Below are 18,909 nucleotides of genomic sequence, written 5' to 3'. Positions count from 1 at the left end.
TCGCGCGCGATAAGTTTCTTACTAAATGTTTTGAAAGTAACAGAGATGTTATAATCTCAAGGTGGCGAACCTCCAAAAATAAGGTTAAACTGAGCCCTCGATCGTTTTGTTCAGCGTTACATTGGATGAGGGTAGCTTGGACTGTACATGACTACAAATAAATATTGCGACAGCGTGTTTAATTACTTTTTGTGGTAGGTGCTTATTACAAAATGCATCAACCTGAACTACAGTTATCTCTACAGGTATTACATTTCATGAAGACGTTTTTTAGAATTTACGAAAGGAGTTACAATTCTCGACAGTAACTTCGGCGCGGAGTAACTATCAATTCTGCCACAACACATCGAATGAAAAGCGTCGCGATACTGCCAAATTGCCCTTTTTGCCGGCTGGGAATGATATCTGAATCGAAAAAAAGGAAATGAGGTTACCGCAAATTAATGCTAATGAGCTCACGATAGCGCTCTCGTAAATAAATGATCAAATAAAAGACTAAGTAAACAAACAAGCGGACAAGGTTATCTTGCAGGGAGCTTATGCAAACCACGAAGACAAACTAATATCAGTGCCAGGGATCAAGCCACGATTCGAGCAGGGACTCGAGCCGGGAATCGAGCCGGGACTTCTTCAATTTTTGTTAATTTTTGTTATTTTTTTGCTACTTGCCGCCCAAAGCACAAAATGAAATCGAACCGCACGCAAACCGGGATAAAACTAACCACAAGCAAACAACCGCAAGCAAACCGGGGATAACCTGGTCTCGGTCATTGTTACTTTTATATAAAACGCCACGAAATGTCTATCCTGGTTTTCCCGAGTCCTGGCTCGAGACCAAGCTCGAATCCTGACTTGGTATTTAGTTATAAGTATCGACCTTCAAACCACGACGGTTTAAGCAACGAGAACGTCACCAAACAAAAGGTATAATGGGCACAACAATGGCTGTGCACGAGAGTTATAAAATCCTTGTATATTTCTTAGCCGTCCTTTGCAAAACAACAACGTGAAATGGCCAAGTTCTGCGAAGTCTGGGGAACGCCAACGACGGCGGCTAATTTTTCGTATTTCCATTAAGAATTGAACGCTGTCATACAACATAATTAACCCGAGCATAGTTTTAGAGCAATAGGCGTACTGAACTGATCTAAGCGAGTGCGAACTTTGAAGGTAAAACATAAATTCAGTTTTTACTAGGCGTCGTCTTCAGCGTAGCCGTCGTCATTGCTTAAGCTCCCTAATTCCGCATTACACCAAGTCCGACACGGTTTGCCTCGTAAAAAAAGGCCATTATGACTTAAAACTTCGTAAGCTTCACTGTATTTTTTATTGTGTATTCTCATAAAAATGAGTGTACTGTTGTCAATCCTTTCTAATTTATTTCTAAAACCAGTTCTGTGGTGGTCTTCCATAATTTAAAATAACTGTTCTAACGATAGTGTGTCTGATGGCGACTTGAACAAAACAAACTTTCTAATACAAAGTTACCAGGCTCTATTTTAGTCTTCTCGAGAGCATGTTGGCGCCAAAAAACGCTACTCATTTTAAGAACCACGCTCGCCCTAGGCCACGCGGTCAACAAACTTTCCATTCCAAAGTTAGTTACGAGGGGAGACTGGAGTTGACTGAGCGGCCGCGGCTGACATCACATTATTTAGTATGCTGTACTAAACCACGAGTTCACAAAAGACTTCAATACTCGAAGCTCTACACTGGTAACAAGCGTTTGTTCTTCATCCTCGATCTGAAAAAAAAAAAGAAAAAAAATTAAATATCACGGCTTTAGTTTACTATTTAATTTTCCAGACGTCATCCACATCTTTTTTGTCCTTACAACATTAACGCATGGCCAAAGAGATCAGTGAAGAGAATTGAAAGAATAAATAAATAAATAAATAAATCACTCGTAAGATACTATAAATAAATAAATAAATAAATAAATAAATAAAGAAAGAAATAAATCACTCGTAAGATACTATCTTGATACGGTACCCCAATTAGCCAATCAGAAGCCCTGTCAACTGTCCTGATATCCTGTGATATCATGATAAAATAGCCATATCAGGCAAGAGAGGATGAAGTAACTTATTTCATCCTCTCTTGAATCAGGTCAAGGACGTGGTCCTTTGGCCGTAATTGGGTATGGTAAATAACTAATCATACCTTCTTGGTACGCTTGGGAGACATAGCCGGCTTCTCTAATCTCGCCATGAGTAATTTTGGCTCGATTACTTCTCGCGAAAATTCGAACCATGGCTCGACCAAATTCGCCTGATATGCCGCCAAAGCGTACCAAAAAGGTACGAATGGGTATAAGTAGAAACCAGCTCTTACATCTGACAATAAAATCGTGAGGAGACTTCATAATTTGACCTTCAGACTGACGGATTGAAAGCGGAGAAAAAAATTGTCAACCTGATAAGAATTTGCTTGATTAAGATGAACACTATTTTGGTCGAGCGAATCTTGGCTGGCTCGTCGGCTGAGGGACCGGAGAAAGGCCTCTCTCCAGTTTCCGTCCCCACCTCCGTTCATTCGCACCAGTCTTAACTTGCTTTCGACATGGTGTTTGCAAGTCGTCGCGTAAAAGGTTTGCTTACGAAATGAGTTAGGAGTGCTGCTATATCATTTATATCGTTTTGTTAAAACTCACCCATAGAAAGTCCAGTCTTATAGTTCCACGTTCATCACTATATTCGATAAACAGTTTCTCGCCCTCAGAAGAAAAATCACCTGAGGATGAAACAGAAATGATATGAGAAGTCTACTGTTTTGTTTCCAGAGGCATTGTCGGCTTCAGTTTCACTCTAGGACACTGTGAACACATTCAACGAAGAACAAACTATCGATACATTATAACTATAAGGTACAATTCGATCATCTAGGCCATGTCTAATACTACAAAAGCTCATGCTATTACCCAGCAGACTATCCAGAAAAGGAGCTGGGGACGCTGGACTCCTGATCGAGTGGTCCTAGTTAGAGCTCTGAGGCTGGGGTTATTGTGATTGGAGGAACCTTGCGATGGACTAGCTTCTCATCCAAGGAGACTAGAAATACTGCTAAACCAGTCGTTTAAAATTACGGAAATTTTTTACGGCTTGATGGGCAATTAGACTTAAATGTAAACTTTGCTTACTTACTGCTTTGCTTGTACATGTATTTACCGCCCCGAAAATACATGATACTCAATCATCTCTACCTCACTACACGATGACATTTTTTACTACAGAAATTCTCGCGAGCTCATTGGTTAATTTTCATTGTCAATAAGCGGACAGACACATGAATTTATAATTTATGCGACGCGTCAACGAGAGAGAGCGGACAATTTGTTATCGTAAAAAACAAACTGACGTCAGGTTTTAATGCGTCTGTCCTGTTATTTACAATGAATTTCGTCATAATATTGTAAAAGTAGTCTACGGATCCACTCGGCTATCGCCAGAGCTACTTTGACAATGTTATGACGAAATTCATAATCAATAACAGGACAGACGCATGAAAAACTGACGTCAGTTTGTTAAAACAGACGATCGCACGTGGATTAGGGTAACTTATTAGTCAGTATCTGATTCGATTTCTTAATTTACTTCTCACTCAAAGTTAGAGACTTACCATCTGGGGAATTGTTCTTCAAAATTTTCACAGGTGAACTAAAGAACAACAGCAAAAAATAATGGCGTCAACATCCTGCTGCGTAAAACTATATGACAGGCATTTTGGCAGCGTCCGCAGTTAAAGGTGGAGCAGAACGTGAGCCACGCTAGGTAACACGCTAGTCCGGCCTCTGGCGTGTGCCTAGTAATCTCACTGGTGGATTTTCTCTTCGACACGCGCGAATGGCTTTTGACTTGCACCATTTGCGTTTGACACGCGCGACTGCCTTTGGAATGGCGTATTTCGCGTTTGACACGCGCGAATGGTTTTGAATTGAATGATTTGCGTTTGACTCGCGCGACTAGCGGTTGACTGCGCCCTTTGCGTTTGAGATTCTCGTGTGATTCGCGCGACTGGCTTTTAACTCGCAAGATTTGCGTTTGATTCGAGCGACTGACTCGCGGCTCGCACGATTTACATTTGACTCAGGCGACTAACGTTTGGCTTGCACAACTTGCGTTTGACTCGCGCGACTGGTGTTTTCCTTTTCAAAGACCGATAAACGCTGCAACCTGTCTCTTTCCGAGGATACGATCAGTGCATCACTACAAGCTGAGACCAAGTATCGGCTTACCTTAAACACCAGAAAGGACCTTTCCGGCCATGTAAAACAGTCACATCCAAGAAACACATGTCCTACACATACAAGAAACAAGTACTGTCATAAACACGAGGTTCTATACGCTCAGTACGCCTTCTATATGCTCAGAACGCCTTCTATATGCTCAGTATTCCTTCTACATGCTCAGAATGCCTTCTACATGCTCAGTATTCCTTCTATATGCTCAGTATTCCTTCTATATGCTCAGTATGCCTTCTATATGCTCAGTATACCTTCTATATGCTCAGTATGCCTTCTATATGCTCAGTATGCCTTCGATATGCTCAGTATTCCTTCTATATGCTCAGTATGCCTTCTATATGTTCAGAACGCCTTCTATATGCTCAGTATTACTTCTATATGCTCAGTATTCCTTCTATATGCTCAGTATGCCTTCTATATGCTCAGTATTCCTTCTATATGCTCAGTATGCCTTCTATATGCTCAGTATTCCTTCTATATGCTCAGTATGCCTTCTATATGCTCAGTATTCCTTCTATATGCTCAGTATGCCTTCTATATGTTCAGTAGGCCTTCTATACGCTCAGAACGCCTTCTATATGCTCAGTATGCCTTCTATATGCTCAGTATGCCTTCTATATGCTCAGTATGCCTTCTATATGCTCAGTATGCCTTCTATATGTTCAGAACGCCTTCTATATGCTCAGTATTACTTCTATATGCTCAGTATTCCTTCTATATGCTCAGTATGCCTTCTACATGCTCAGTATTCCTTCTATATGCTCAGTATTCCTTCTATATGCTCAGTATTCCTTCTATATGATCAGTATTCCTTCTATATGCTCAGTAGGCCTTCTATACGCTCAGAACGCCTTCTATATGCTCAGTATGCCTTCTACATGCTCAGTATTCCTTCTATATGCTCAGTATTCCTTCTATATGCTCAGTATTCCTTCTATATGCTCAGTATTCCTTCTATATGCTCAGTATTCCTTCTATATGCTCAGTAGGCCTTCTATACGCTCAGAACGCCTTCTATATGCTCAGTATTCCTTCTATATGCTCAGTATGCCTTCTACATGCTCAGTATTCCTTCTATATGCTCAGTATTCCTTCTATATGCTCAGTATTCCTTCTATATGCTCAGTATTCCTTCTATATGCTCAGTAGGCCTTCTATACGCTCAGAACGCCTTCTATATGCTCAGTATGCCTTCTATATGCTCAGTATGCCTTCTATATGCTCAGTATTCCTTCTATTTGCTCAGTATTCCTTCTATATGCTCAGAACGTGTTCTATATGCTCAGTATGCCTTCTATATGCTGAGTATTCCTTCTACATGCTCAGAATGCCTTCTATATGCTCAGTATTCCTTCTATATGCTCAGTATTCCTTCTATATGCTCAGAACGTGTTCTATATGCTCAGTATGCCTTCTATACGCTCAGAACGCCTTCTATATGCTCAGTATGCCTTCTATATGCTCAGTATGCCTTCTATATGCTCAGTATGCCTTCTATATGCTCAGTATGCCTTCTATATGCTCAGTATTCCTTCTATATGCTCAGTATGCCTTCTATATGCTCAGTATGCCTTCTATACGCTCAGAACGCCTTCTCTATGCTCAGTATGCCTTCTATATGCTCCGTATGCCTTCTATATGCTCCGTATGCCTTCTATATGCTCAGTATTCCTTCTATATGCTCAGAACGTGTTCTATATGCTCAGTATGCCTTCTATATGCTCAGTATGCCTTCTATATGCTCAGTATTCCTTCTATATGCTCAGAACGTGTTCTATATGCTCAGTATTCCTTCTATATGCTCAGAACGTGTTCTATATGCTCAGTATTCCTTCTATATGCTCAGTATGCCTTCGATATGCTCAGTATTCCTTCTATATGCTCAGTATTCCTTCTATATGCTCAGTATTCCTTCTATATGCTCAGAATGCCTTCTATACGCTCAGTATTCCTTGTATATGCTCAGTATGCCTTCTATATGCTCAGTATTCCTTCTATATGCTCAGTATGCCTTGTATATGCTCAGTATGCCTTCTATATGCTGAGTATTCCTTCTATATGCTCAGTATGCCTTCTATATGCTCAGTATGCCTTCTATACGCTCAGAACGCCTTGTATCTGCTCAGTATGCCTTCGTACGATACCTATCATGTAATAAATACAGGCATACACTTTCACATGTTATTAATAACTCGATCATTGGATAATGCAATTCAAGAGCTTTCATTGGCTTAGCCATCATGATATATGAGCCATTGTACCATGCTCTACAAAATATGTTAAGCGTACGTGTAATTTTTCGGGGGTCGTTTTGAATATTTTGGGGGCGTTTTCAATAAAAAAATTATTCCACTCGCGCTTTTTGGATACAAGATGATTAGAACCAACTAGGTGTTACGCGCCTTGTTGGCTATCTACCATCTCGTATCAAACGCGCGCTCGTGGAATAATTGTGAGTTATGGTCTGGACCAATAAAACCACGATTTATTAGATTCGTTAGGACTCACTGGTAAGATGTTTTTGAAGAGTTCTGTTTTCCACGGAAGAGAAAGCCGTTTCTCAAACGAGCCGTGAGCGTGACCACGCTCTCCAAGACAGACGTAAGACCCCGTCACATACTCTATACACAGAGGGAAAAAAAGCATGCAAGTCATTTTGGAGTCTTCTGCTGTTAATTAAAGTCCAGGTCCACTAATTAACAAAAAAATAGTTATTCATCTGCAGCTGTTTTTTCTCGATCATTTGTTTCTAATCTGTTAAAAAGGCGAAGGAAAAACTTCCATCGCTGTACATTTTCCGATATTAAAACAAAGGAACTTCGACACTCGCTAGGTTTTAATACATTCTGGAACTTTATACGAGTATGAATACGAGACAGATGACCCAGACTGAATGAACGACCGAGAAATTAACAGTCAAACGAACCCAAAGCGAACGAACGCCCAAACACAACCCAACCAAACAAACAGAGGGCTGAACTGACAGACGACAGTTTCTTCAGTTTACAAACTGCACAAAGTTAAGACTTCTGGAGAACTAAATCAGCGGGTCTGATTTTCAGTGATACCCTGCTGGAAATTCAAGGGTTTGCAATTCGCAATTTAAGTCAAGGCTTCCTTACAAAGTTCTGTTACCTTCCTGCTATATTTACGTACGTTGGTAGAGTTCTCTGTATTGTCGTTCCCATAGAGTCACTTTATGATTCCTTAATTCTATCATGACTCTATATCCATGAAGTCCTACAAACAGGGAACATATAGAGCAACTCAATATAAAAGTTTGTATTCATACAGGAGAGCATGAGGAGTAAGAGAGTTCATCTTCCATACAAACCTCACTCACAAGGTAATCCCTGTCAAGTTATTTGGAAATCCCGGAAGGGTCTATAAATAGCCAATCCTGTGACGCCGAATTTTAGTGCTCACGTGGACAGCTCGTGCAGCTATAACGAATTTTCATCCTCCACGAAAACATCTACCCAACGCGCAAGGAGACATAATTCACGAAAGAACTGGGTACCATGTCTAAAAATACCTTGGGAGGGAATACTTTGGGAATAAGGACTACAGTGGAACCCTGTTAATCCAGTCACCAACGGGCCACAAACCTCTGGGCGTATTAACGGGGTGGTAGTATTAAAGGGGTTCTTGAAATAAGAAAATGACTGACTGAGTCTTTTTCGGGCCAGAATAAGATGGCCGTAATAACAAGATGGCTGTATTAACGGGGTGGCCGTAAGGCGGGGTTCCACTGTATATGGAAGATTACCTTTCTTACTCTTCATCTTCTCTTAATGACGACTGATTTCCCTAGAACAGCAGCCTTGATGACAGAATGGTGTTTGAATCAATTCTGGAAAGATTCTGGAAGACTTTAAGGAGGCAGCGTGGCCGAGTGGTTGGGTCGCCGAACTTGAAATCTGGAGGTCGTGGGGTCAAGTCCCGCTCTGACTACTTAGCGGGAGTTGTTTCTCGGTAGACCCTTCTTCAACTCCTTGGTCACGCTTGTAAACAGCCAATAGGTCTGCCTCCCACCAGTTGGGATTTTAAGCCTGTTATGTTTAGTTGATATATTTGTTTCTTCCAGTTTAAGTGGCGTGCCTGTGAAGTAGCTAAGCGCATTGACCACTGTAAACGACAACATTTTGAACAATCTTTTGAACATTTTGCGTACTTTGATGTGAAACCTTACAACTATGTATACTTACCATACTGTGGGTCTATATCATCTGGAACAGGCTTATGGGCTGGTGGGACAAACGCTCTGAAAGGAAAAGAAAGAGTTCTTTGTAAGTAACTTGTATTCAGTTTGCCACGAGCACGGGCCAAAGAAAACATTCTCAATCACCACTGGGAGCTGTTCTTTGACCTTCCGCACACTGCACGAATGTTCAAACCACTGAACTTCCGCAGAGGAGTTCTAAAAGTATCCTTGTCTTATTAATCTCTAGGGCAGAGATTGAAGATAACACAAACGGCAACCGACTGAGTTACAGCTCAGGAAAGATCTGCCTTCCAAGACTAGAGACGGACAAGGACCAAGCAGATCATGGTCTAATGAGATGGATTAGCTATCACAGCTCGCATTTTGACTCAAAGTTTTGTAACTCATGAGGCGACTAGGAGTATTGCTGTCATCGCTGGTACATTTGTACCTTAGTCCTATCTTTACTCCTCGGTGGAGAACGGCACTGTCGAAGATATTTGTCTTGTCCGGGAATGCAACATAATGACATCAGCCAGGGCTCGAACCTGGACATTGCAATCCAGAGTCCAGCATGCTAGTCGTCCTGGGAGCGGAGACAAGTGTCGCACTGTGTTTCTCATCTCAGCGTGTCGAAACACGCTTCAATTGCATCAAATTTCTCCCTTTCCACAAAGACGAAGAAACAGCGGTAATACAAATAACGGCAATTAAATACGCCATATTCGTATTCTCGGTATTTGACTGGAACTAGCTTGCAATGGAGGCTCATGTGGAGGAATATTTATTATTAAAAAGACTGGAGATGAATGTCATTTGTATTTGAAAAGACTCCCGCATTAGCCTCAGTTGCAAGCTAGTTCCAGTCCACTACCGAGAATACGAGCATGGTTTATTGTGAACTAGAATTACCAAACCTGTCACGTGATCCAAAGAGAATTCTTCTTGTTAAGTTGTGATGATGAAGGCAGAGTGTAATAAACGCAAGCTCACCACCTTCCTGTCACGTGACAAGAAAACGTCATTACCTAGCTTGTCTCTGATTTGAATGTGGCCTGCGTAGCTTGGCGGTTTAAGCAATTTAAGCGCACTAAGAAAGCGGCGAAGCTGCGAAAACGAGCGGCGAAGGCGCGAGGAGCTAGGAAGAGAGACAATCCTCGCGGCTTCGCTGCTTTGTGCACGCGCGCCCAAATTGCTTCAAAAATTGCTTAAACCACCAAGCTACGCAGCCTAATTTGAATGGGAAAGTTACAATAATTTTATCTCCAGCTGAGGCACCCATTACTTCGTCAAATACAACAGTGAATACAAGTAAAAGCCAAGTAAGTCTAATAAAGACACGTCTAAGATCTGAATGACTTGATGCGAGGCCAAAAGAGCGACACTGTACTGATCCATGTCCCCCGTGGGTGAGATGGGTTAAGGGCGATGAGGTAATGAGAGAGAAATGACTAACAAACAAGTCTATAAAATGTTTAAGCAAGCAACCGGGAACGATGATCCTGCTGGTATACGTTGGATCAATAGTGATCTAATCGGCTTTACATATAAAATGAAGAATACAAAAGCAAAAACCGACACGACGTAGGATGATTTTTTGAAGGTGTACTATATTTCGGCTGGCCAAACCAGCCTTCTTCAGGTACAATGAAAATTTTACATTGGGACGTGTTTTTATGTAGCCGATATTTACGTAATACCGGAAATACGTAAAAGTAATTGACAGTGTAAATTAAAGATAAGCATACGGTAAAATAAAATAACATGATAAAAGAACATAATAAAAGAAAACAAATGGAAACAATTAATATGTTGATAGTCTGACAACACGTCCCAATGTAAAATTTTCATTGTACCTGAGGAAGGCTGGTTTGGCCAGCCGAAATATAGTACACCTTCAAAAAATCATCCTACGTTGTGTCGGTTTTTGCTTTTGTATTCTTAACAAACAAGCACCTACCTTCCAAGAAGCAGTCCAGCACGCTGCTAAAATACACTGACATAAGATATGCGCTGTGATCATGTCACTTGCACTGACAGCTTTGTCTTGTGACAGTACAACACCTGTAAGGAATGAAATAAGTACTAGTTATGCAGTGCTCTCTTTTGGTCTACCATGGAATATCGCACGAGTCACCTGTATTTTCTTGGTATACACACGAGCAATTAGGCGAGTGTGTAATGACAAGTAGGATATTTCATGGTATACCACGGGAGAGCGTTGTATAACTATGTTATACCATGCCATAGAAGATACAGTGACCAACACAATCAATACGACATCCGTGCGGCGCATGATGGGAAAGTTGGATGCAATACCGCCGAATATGCAACGACTTTCCTGTATTCTGATTGCCTGTATTTACTATGGCATGGTATAAAATGGATATCAGACCGCCATACGGCGACCGGACAGTTTTCATTTCCCAGTCTATGTTTTGGTCTTGTTTCAGCTCTTAGGAGAAATATTGTACAACATGCCCCAGCCAATCAGAGAGATTATGCTGGAAAAAAACAAAAATAACTTGGCTTGCGCATATTGTCCCGCTCTTTTGTAGGTTGCATGGATTGCACGGCTTTTTTGGCTTTGAATTCTGATTGGCTCATTCTTCCGTGCATTTGGTAAAATGTAAATAGGTCTAATTTCAGCTTTGTTCTAACTGCAAGTTTGCTTAATATACGTTTAGTAATCAATCAAAATCTCACAGAAGTTGATATGTTTTGATTTTTCGTGATTTTGTTTAGTTGTGTCAAGAAACTTGCGCGCAAAATTTCCTGCTAAAACGGGCAGCCTTTTCCTTGACATGGCGCATTTCACAAGTAATTAATTCAGCTCACCTCCTGAGCGAAGATCCTGGTGAAGGATAAGTGATCTTGTGGTAGCACTGTGAAACAGACACACGAACCATACTCAAGTCAAGGCAAAACAGAGATACAGAAAGCAATCTTGGGTCAAATACTCGCACTAATCTGAGTGCATGAAACTTATGTTCATAAAATACCGTAAACCAGCTGATTCATTGAGCATTATTAATAGCACTAAATTTTTGGTCATCTGTACTTCTGTTTACTATGACGGTACTAAAAGTTCTTTTTTCTTTTTCTTTCATTTGAAAGAAAGAAATATTGGCATCCAACCTTTATAAACCAATTTACATCATATGGAGGTAATATAGTTTTGTGGATCATTCTGTGCTCTGTCCAAGTTTTAAAATATGACGCCTTGGACACTACCCACACACATTCTATTACTATAGCTTACAAAGTAAAAAGTGGAGTTGTAGGTTTCCTCTGTTTACATGCAATGGCTGAACTTGTACATGTCCTCGTGGGTGGGTCCTCAGTGTAGACAGTAAAAATCTTCATTTTTTCCATCCTTACAGATTAGCTAAAAATATCCTCTAATTTCCAAGGTCTCTAATTAACCAAGGAAAAGGTCTTGAAAACCCTCTTTACTCCCACACTGAAAGAGGTCTTCCTTTTGATTTGTTTTGAAAGTATATTTGTTCGTGTCTTTTCAGAGAGCATGATTCTCACCTATTTTCATGTGGTGTCCAGTTTCTGTGGAAGAAGATTGGCACAAAGGCAAACACTTGAAGTGTCTTGAGCCTTGAGAGAGGCGGAAGCTGTAAGGAATACCAGCGGACACAGACCGATGATTTAAAGACATTGAAGCAATCGGCAGTAGACCAGTGTTTCTTACCAGAAGTATCTGTGACACAAAGTTTCCATCTTACGTCTCCAAGTCTGTAAATGAGTGAATACAAAGCTTTATGTAAGAAAAAATTTGTATTGGAACCTAGTGGCATTTATGCCACACTTCCATGTTATGCCTGTTCCAGCCCATCGGGTTAATGTGTGGTTTAAAAAAGCAGGTGAAGGGGAATAGAGTGAGCTAGGGAAAAAGAGGGGCACTAAGGCAAGATAAGGAGTCCATTGCTTTTTATTCTTTTGTTTGTCCACAAGTTTCGTTCACCCTAGCCAACAAAAAGAGAGCCCGAAACATGCTAGCTACAGTATGTACATGTAGCTACCATAAAAAACCCACAAAAATGACATCATGAAATGTGCTGCTCCAGAAAATATCCATACATCTCCCACAAAGGATTTGAACCTCCCCCCTCCCCAATCTTCTGGAAATTCCACTTACACTCCCCCTTACAATTTCTGGATCATGTGCACTAACGGCATCCACGGTTGAGTGTCAATTGATTCCGATCAATACCCTCGATCGACACTCAATCGACACCTCGGTTGACACTTGATTGACACTCCATCAACACCTTGGTCGACAGTCGACTAATTTTTGATTGAAGCACATGAGTCAGTTGACACTCGGCCGACTATTAACACACTGTTGATCAAGTGTCAATCAAGTGTTGATCAGGTAGTGATTGGGATGTCCATCGAGTACCGAGAGAGACCGCGGATGCCATCAGTACACATGATCTGAATTTCTAATAAGCATTTTTAGCTTTTGGGTGCGTATGGATATCTATCTTCTGCAACTACACAATGTCCAAAATGTTGCTGGTGAAACCACTCAAGTGAATCACAAGCTGCAGGCTTGTGGTTTCACTTAAGTTTTGAATGCTTTATGACATCATTTCTAGTTTATGATAGTCTAGACTATGGCAAAATGTGGCAGAGTTGTTACATAGCTACAGGTATCTTGTATAATATATAAATTCAACTAACAGTTAGTAAAAATAGATACCTGAGAGCATGTGGCACTTCTGTTGATAACCCAGTGTAAGGTGAAAGTTTCTTCACTAACTGCAAAGTCAAAATCTCATTATTTCTTCTATCTATACACCTGCAAATGTTGACAGAGAAAGATCAAACTTAATTCATCTGCATAATTGACTCTCTGGTAACACTCAGCATAAAAACTTGACAATATTAAGAAAGGCACAAGTACCTCTTGATCATTTCATGTTTCCAGTCAAAACATTCCTCCTTTGTTTCACTGAAAGTCAAAGAGTCTCTCACGCCTTTTGGAAAATTAGGAAGAAATCGTTGCCAGAGACAGCTGAATTTGAATACACAAAGTTGTAGTGAATGGTAGTTACAATGTTATAAATACATCTTCTCCAATCTTTCTAATTTCTAAATATGTCTTGAATTTTCCAAACTCAAGTCTGTCAGATGTAAGGATTGCACAAAGTTCCCCAGTATTCCTACATGTCTGTTTATTAACCTCAGGGGGAGGCCGGTGATACGTAAATGCAATTAATGTATGCACCATTTTAGCATCCTAAATGCTAAATATATTATTCACATTTGGTAGCTCAAGGGAGGGTGCTTGTTGGAGAGGGTTACAAGTCTATTACTGATCAGACACTTAACATATCTTTTTTGCTGCAAAGACATTGATTGGAATATGATGCACTTATATGTAAACCAACAACATACTTAACACAAGAATGATAACAATGTTTGCTTATTGCAAATCACTACATAGTTATATTAAATTATAACAGTGAGTTACCTTTCTTTTGAAACTGCAGACCATTTGTGACACACTTGAGCACATGTTAGCAATTCAGAAGGACCCAAGCATTTGAATATTGTTAACAAAATTTCATTTGGAAGCCTGAAAAAAAATTATGTTATTTAGACAAACAAATGCGTGTTTTGGTTTCAAAAAAGAGGACTGAGGAGAAGTAGCAGGAAAAAAAGTCAACTGACATCGTATTGGTCTGGTTTCACAACAAAATACAACCGTTTTCAGCCTGTTTCTGCTTAAATTGCTTGTGCCAACCAAGCAACAATAACATAACATCTCTATGATATGAACATTGATAATACTTCTATCGGCTCAAACAACCTGTGACTAATGTGAAACTTCACTGATTTCACTGTTCAGGGAAACAGAAGGTTTCTTTTGTATCTCATTCAATGAAAGATCTCCAAAAGATACTGCTACGAAAACTGAGTGTTTTTGCATGTTCAAAAATGGAGAACAAACCAGCCAAAAAATTACAGGGCAATGATTTTGTCACTAAAAAGAAGCCCACATGCGAAAATTGAGATATATCCATGCGGGAAAAAAAAACCTGCCTAAAATTTGACGTAAGGCAGTTATGCATTCACTCCTTCAATTATGAGAACCAACATTCTAACAAATGTACATTGACCAACCTGTTAACTAGATCAAGACTTTTAGGTCTTGAGTAAGCTGAGGCTTGGGTTTTTCCAAGCTGCTTTGTTGACGGCTGGACTCCAGCTGGGGTTTTTCTTAGTCAAAATTGTTAAAAATTGAGTGAACACCTTCAAACACATTTACAGTATAATTAAAAAGCAATACTCCCCTCCTGATATGTGACATTCCTGTTTGCCCTGTAAGGGAATACCACCATTCCTTGTCTTATCCCTTGCCACAGTGGGTAATGCCCTGGCCAAATGGACTTGCAAGTAGTCACAAGTTGAACTTGTGTAGAGACTTGCATTGGGTGGCCAAACAGACTCACAAGTTACCTTGTAAGTACACACAAGACATATCCTGTATTTCATTGGCTAATAGCTTGCTATAATAAGGGATGGATGCCACTCAGCTTGCATTAACTTGTGTGCAAACTTGATCTCAACCAAAGTGAGCACAAGTCATCACAAGTCAAATGAATGCAAGTGCATGTAAGGCCTGGCCAAACGCAATCGCAAGCAGACCCAAGTTTCCAACTTGTGTCTACTTGCAACTCAGTTTGGCCAGGGCAATAAAGATAAGCTTAGTTAAAGCATGTACTGTTTGAGAGACTGTTGAAGTACCACATCTAAGTGGTCTGACATGACTTTCCTGCATGACTCCCCAACACAGCTACTGGTGTTTAATTGCCAAGTTGTACTTACTGACTTGGAGGAAAACTATAATCTTAGCTTTATACAAGCAAACAAAATTACATGATATTAGATAAAGCTTACATCAGATCGCATAAAGAACCATATAAAACACAATCAGATTCTCTATCTAGTTCCGAGAAGCATTTTTTTCTTTTTGTAAAAGGTTTTGCGAGCTAAGAACCCAAAATACCGAAATCTATATATGTAGCTAAGCGCTGAGGGTTGCTCAGGTGAGAAACTTATTTATTCTTTACCTTTCTTTCGAAACGCCTGCAGTAGTTGAACCTGACCTTTTACATTTCAAATACGAGCTGAGGTGCTTTTGATGTTGTGACATAGCTTTATACTTCCCTTTCCTTTTCTTGGTCGAGTCCTCATTCAATCAGATCTGCCTCCATGTTTGTTTTTCAATGTTGACGAGCGAGGACTGGTGTCGAGAAAATATTTCCGCTTGGCGTCTCTTGTCAAAGCGACGAACATCAACATGGCGGACACAGAGAAATCGGTGAAGATTGAAGAAGGAGACCCTCAGAGCGTACAAGATTTGACTGGATTTGTACCATTCGATATTCAACATGTACAATCATAGTGTAACTTTATGCCGGGGCCCTATGTGTTGCTACTTTTACTTACAAACGGGATTTTAGCCGATAGCAATTCTGCCTCTAAATTTAGGCGATATTTATGCTTATGTAGGTTATTGCGTCAACTTTTTCTTTAGATTTAAATGACAAGATGAGTGTTGTTGTTCTTTTGTTTTGCCTTCCTTTCTTTTTTCTAACAGGTGCAAACGTTGCTACAGCAAATGGTGGGTAATGAAAACATAACTTGGATTAAAATTCTTTCCTTTAGACTTGTTTTGTTTGCTTTCACTTTGGTTTGTTTTAACTGGAAAGCGTTTCATTTCTAATTTACAGCAAGACAAGTTCCAGCAGATGTCGGACCAGATCATCACGAGAAATATCCTTTTACTTTGTTGTAAAAACTGTTATACTGACAGCATAGCAGAGCTGAAAGTGGATGTCATATTCACTTTGTACAAACTTATCTTTGCTCAGATCCAATTTATGAGCAAATTATTGCTAAGTTTATGTCTCAGTTTGTCTATCTAATTTATCGGGGATGCTGGCAATTCGATAAGTTTTAATTCCGCGATACGTTGTGAAGGTTTTATTGTTGATTCAAGTGTGTCCACTGGCCCTCTATTTCAAAAACTCACTGTATCTTCTTGCATGTAGCTCACGTGCTGTTATCTTTTCAGAACGCGGAAAGCGTTGTTGTGATTCTGGAATTTTTGTTTGGAATCAAATTATTACATTCCTAAGCAGTTAATTACCACTATAGTCTGAATGTGCTAATTAACGACACAATGGGACTGTACAGTCATTTGTAATGTAATTATTTTTGTTGTTGTAGAGCATACATAGTTTACTTGTACAAATCATGGTATTAACCTTACGGTTACCTGTCCAGTTTTCACAATTTTATGACAGTTCTTGAATCACTTCTTTTCTTCTTGAGGTAGCTTTGTAAGTTTGATTTCTTTGGAGGATCGGAAACAGTTACCACACAATCTGTTAATATTCAGATCAATAAGCTTCACATAACACTGAAATATTGTCCTGTGCCTGTTGTTGGTTTTTTCTGCCTGCCTGATCATTTAGACATAATTTGAATGTTGGTAAATTATTATTTTTTCTTGTTGTTGTTTTTTTCATTTTTAAGCCCACCTGAACATTTAGACATAATTTGAATGTTGGTAAATTATTATTTTTTCGAGGTCATTATTTTTCGTTGTGACCAAAAGGGGGTCCAACATAGGTTTTTTCAGTCCTGCATCCCGCCACTATTTGTGGCTCAGTCCCGCAATCCTGCCCTAGTCAACATCTGTAAGCTGTAATTTTCCTTTTTCATCCCACATCTTGCTGCCAATTTTAAAACTATCCCGCATCCCGCCTGCCAAAATGAGGAAACCCACCTCCCGCCGAAATATTTTCATCCCACATCCCACCATTAAAAGTCGTGTCATCCTGTATCCTGTCTTCATTTTTTACTCTTGTTCTACATCCCGACAAACCTATGTTGGGTCCTCCTAGTAGGGATGACAGTAGGTTTGATACACTAATATACTTTGAAGCTGGTGAAAATAACAGGTAAATTTAAATTTATTTTAATCCTTGACCAAGTTCACTTGATGACATGAGCACACGGATTGATGATTTAGAGAAGAACATTGGTGAACTGATGAACCAAGCCGGGGTGGACGAGCCAGAAAAGTGATGAGGGAAGATGGACAGAACAGTTAAAGTGAATAGACAGAGGACTATAGGATTATTTGCACTATAAATACCGACAGAGATACTTTTATAGAACTCTTTCAAAGCTGTACGCCTGTAATTCATATTACAAGTGTGAATGTAACTGAGTTTTGAGATGTTTCAAGGTATTCCTGTTAAATTACAATTTTCGCTAAATTTTTTTTTTCATTTTCTGAGGGTATTTTTTAACCAATTGTGCATGACTTGATTCAGATCATTACCAATGCTATCTGTGAACTGGGCTTAATTGTTAGTATTGTAGTGGATATAATTATTATGTTAACAGATACAATTGTTTTGATTCCTCATGTAGCTTTATGGTAAGCCAAGCATTTGTAATAAATTTGTTTGTCTGTGATTGTGTGATATATCTACCAGGTCAATAAGCTTCATCATTGTCGATTTATGGCCAAGATTAGCCTGCATGGCAGACGTCCAAATAAGGGGAAGAAGAGGTTAAAAGTTGAATTCTTGTAGTAATAGACCTTTTCTGCGATTACTTGATATATCAGTTTCTTGAAGACATTTCAACTTTCAAAACTGTACTAAAAAGGTGCCAATTTAACAAAACAAGGTGTGTCCTTTCTCCCCAAATGGTCAATTATCACTGTGCATGCTTATTTATTCTAACTCTCCCAAAGAGATCACAGATAAAAGCAATCTTGTCATTCAAGAGTCTGCATGTCTTTGGTCTGTGGTGTCTGAACGCGTAATCCAAAACCGAGATCCAGAAAATCCATCCTTGGTCTGCTTTGATTGTGCACATGCGTTCACATTCAATAATGGTTTCTAAACACGTGTAGAGAAAGTAACTTCTGTAAGTATAGGTCTCAACCAAAAAGATCGGGGTCTCTGGGAACAAGAGTGAGTTAGAATGGACCAAAAAGTGAAACTTTATTTGGAAATGAAACTCAATAACTGACTTTTTCTTGATCTTGTGAATTTTTTGCCCAAATCTTGTATCCTATATCCCAGGAAGCCCTACTTGGCCTTACTTGCATCTGAGCCTCTGTTTAAAGGGCCCTTTGGGTTATCTTATGTGACATCAAAAGTCATGCAATGTCATTTGCTACATAATTATTCTCCATCTCTGCATGTTGCTAAGAATATTTTAGCTCATGTGGGTAGCATTTATACAAAGTAGTTGGTTTCTAAAGATATTGTCATGAAATTTTGAAAGTAACAATCCATCATGACCGCTTGTAAATCCCGGAAGTAGTGGCGATCCCCCCTCCCCCCCTCAAAAAAGTAGCAGCCGTCCAAAGGTCATGAGCCCACCCCCAGCCCCCTTTGAAAAAATTGAG

General features: G+C 39.8%; 2 protein-coding genes across 3 annotated transcripts; one reads left to right on the top strand and one right to left on the bottom strand.

The window, feature by feature from the left end:
• Positions 1-162: 162 nt before the first annotated feature.
• LOC110048303 (F-box only protein 15-like) lies at positions 163-15,680 on the bottom strand. Of its 2 annotated transcripts, none has more exons than XM_089297544.1 (16): positions 15,542-15,680; positions 14,592-14,687; positions 13,939-14,043; positions 13,369-13,479; positions 13,165-13,263; positions 11,985-12,194; positions 11,286-11,332; positions 10,408-10,511; positions 9,365-9,447; positions 8,452-8,507; positions 7,400-7,483; positions 6,752-6,864; positions 4,235-4,296; positions 3,619-3,656; positions 2,654-2,733; positions 163-1,744 (listed from the first exon to the last, which is right to left on the bottom strand). In XM_089297544.1, exons 1-16 carry the CDS (start codon positions 15,622-15,624, stop codon positions 1,655-1,657), a joined length of 1,461 nt encoding a protein of 486 aa, XP_089153670.1. In that variant the 5' UTR covers positions 15,625-15,680; the 3' UTR covers positions 163-1,654. The 2 variants fall into 2 exon arrangements, with proteins under 2 accessions (XP_089153670.1, XP_089153671.1); XM_089297545.1 differs by having other exon boundaries at positions 13,369-13,416.
• Positions 15,681-15,721: 41 nt separating this feature from the next.
• On the top strand, positions 15,722-17,963 carry LOC110048304 (uncharacterized). The gene is made up of 4 exons (XM_020754091.2): positions 15,722-15,843; positions 16,072-16,095; positions 16,205-16,247; positions 17,479-17,963. The coding sequence occupies exons 1-4, from the start codon at positions 15,772-15,774 to the stop codon at positions 17,565-17,567; spliced, it is 228 nt and encodes a 75-aa protein (XP_020609750.1). The 5' UTR covers positions 15,722-15,771; the 3' UTR covers positions 17,568-17,963.
• The last annotated feature ends 946 nt before the right edge of the window (positions 17,964-18,909 follow it).

The sequence above is a fragment of the Orbicella faveolata genome, unplaced genomic scaffold (assembly GCF_042242905.1).
Source record: "Orbicella faveolata isolate gen_17 unplaced genomic scaffold, um_ofav_v1 contig_3, whole genome shotgun sequence".
Classification (NCBI taxonomy): Eukaryota; Metazoa; Cnidaria; class Anthozoa; order Scleractinia; family Merulinidae; genus Orbicella; species Orbicella faveolata.
Note: the sequence above shows the minus strand (reverse complement) of the source record. Positions and strands in the feature narration are given on the sequence as shown.

Bases quoted from the DNA above. Each gene is read 5' to 3' on its own strand.
- LOC110048303 (XM_089297544.1), bottom strand. From the start codon at position 15,624: ATGTCACAACATCAAAAGCACCTCAGCTCGTATTTGAAATGTAAAAGG. The intron at 14,044-14,591 runs GTTGGTCAATGT...ATTTTTTTTCAG, and splicing joins AGTCTTGATCTAGTTAACAG to GCTTCCAAATGAAATTTTGT. The intron at 8,508-9,364 runs GTTTGGTAATTC...TTTTCCTTTCAG, and splicing joins CTCTTTGGATCACGTGACAG to AGCGTTTGTCCCACCAGCCC.
- LOC110048304 (XM_020754091.2), top strand. From the start codon at position 15,772: ATGGCGGACACAGAGAAATCGGTGAAGATTGAAGAAGGAGACCCTCAG. The intron at 15,844-16,071 runs GTACCATTCGAT...TTTTTCTAACAG, and splicing joins TACAAGATTTGACTGGATTT to GTGCAAACGTTGCTACAGCA. The intron at 16,248-17,478 runs ATATCCTTTTAC...GACCAAGTTCAC, and splicing joins GGACCAGATCATCACGAGAA to TTGATGACATGAGCACACGG.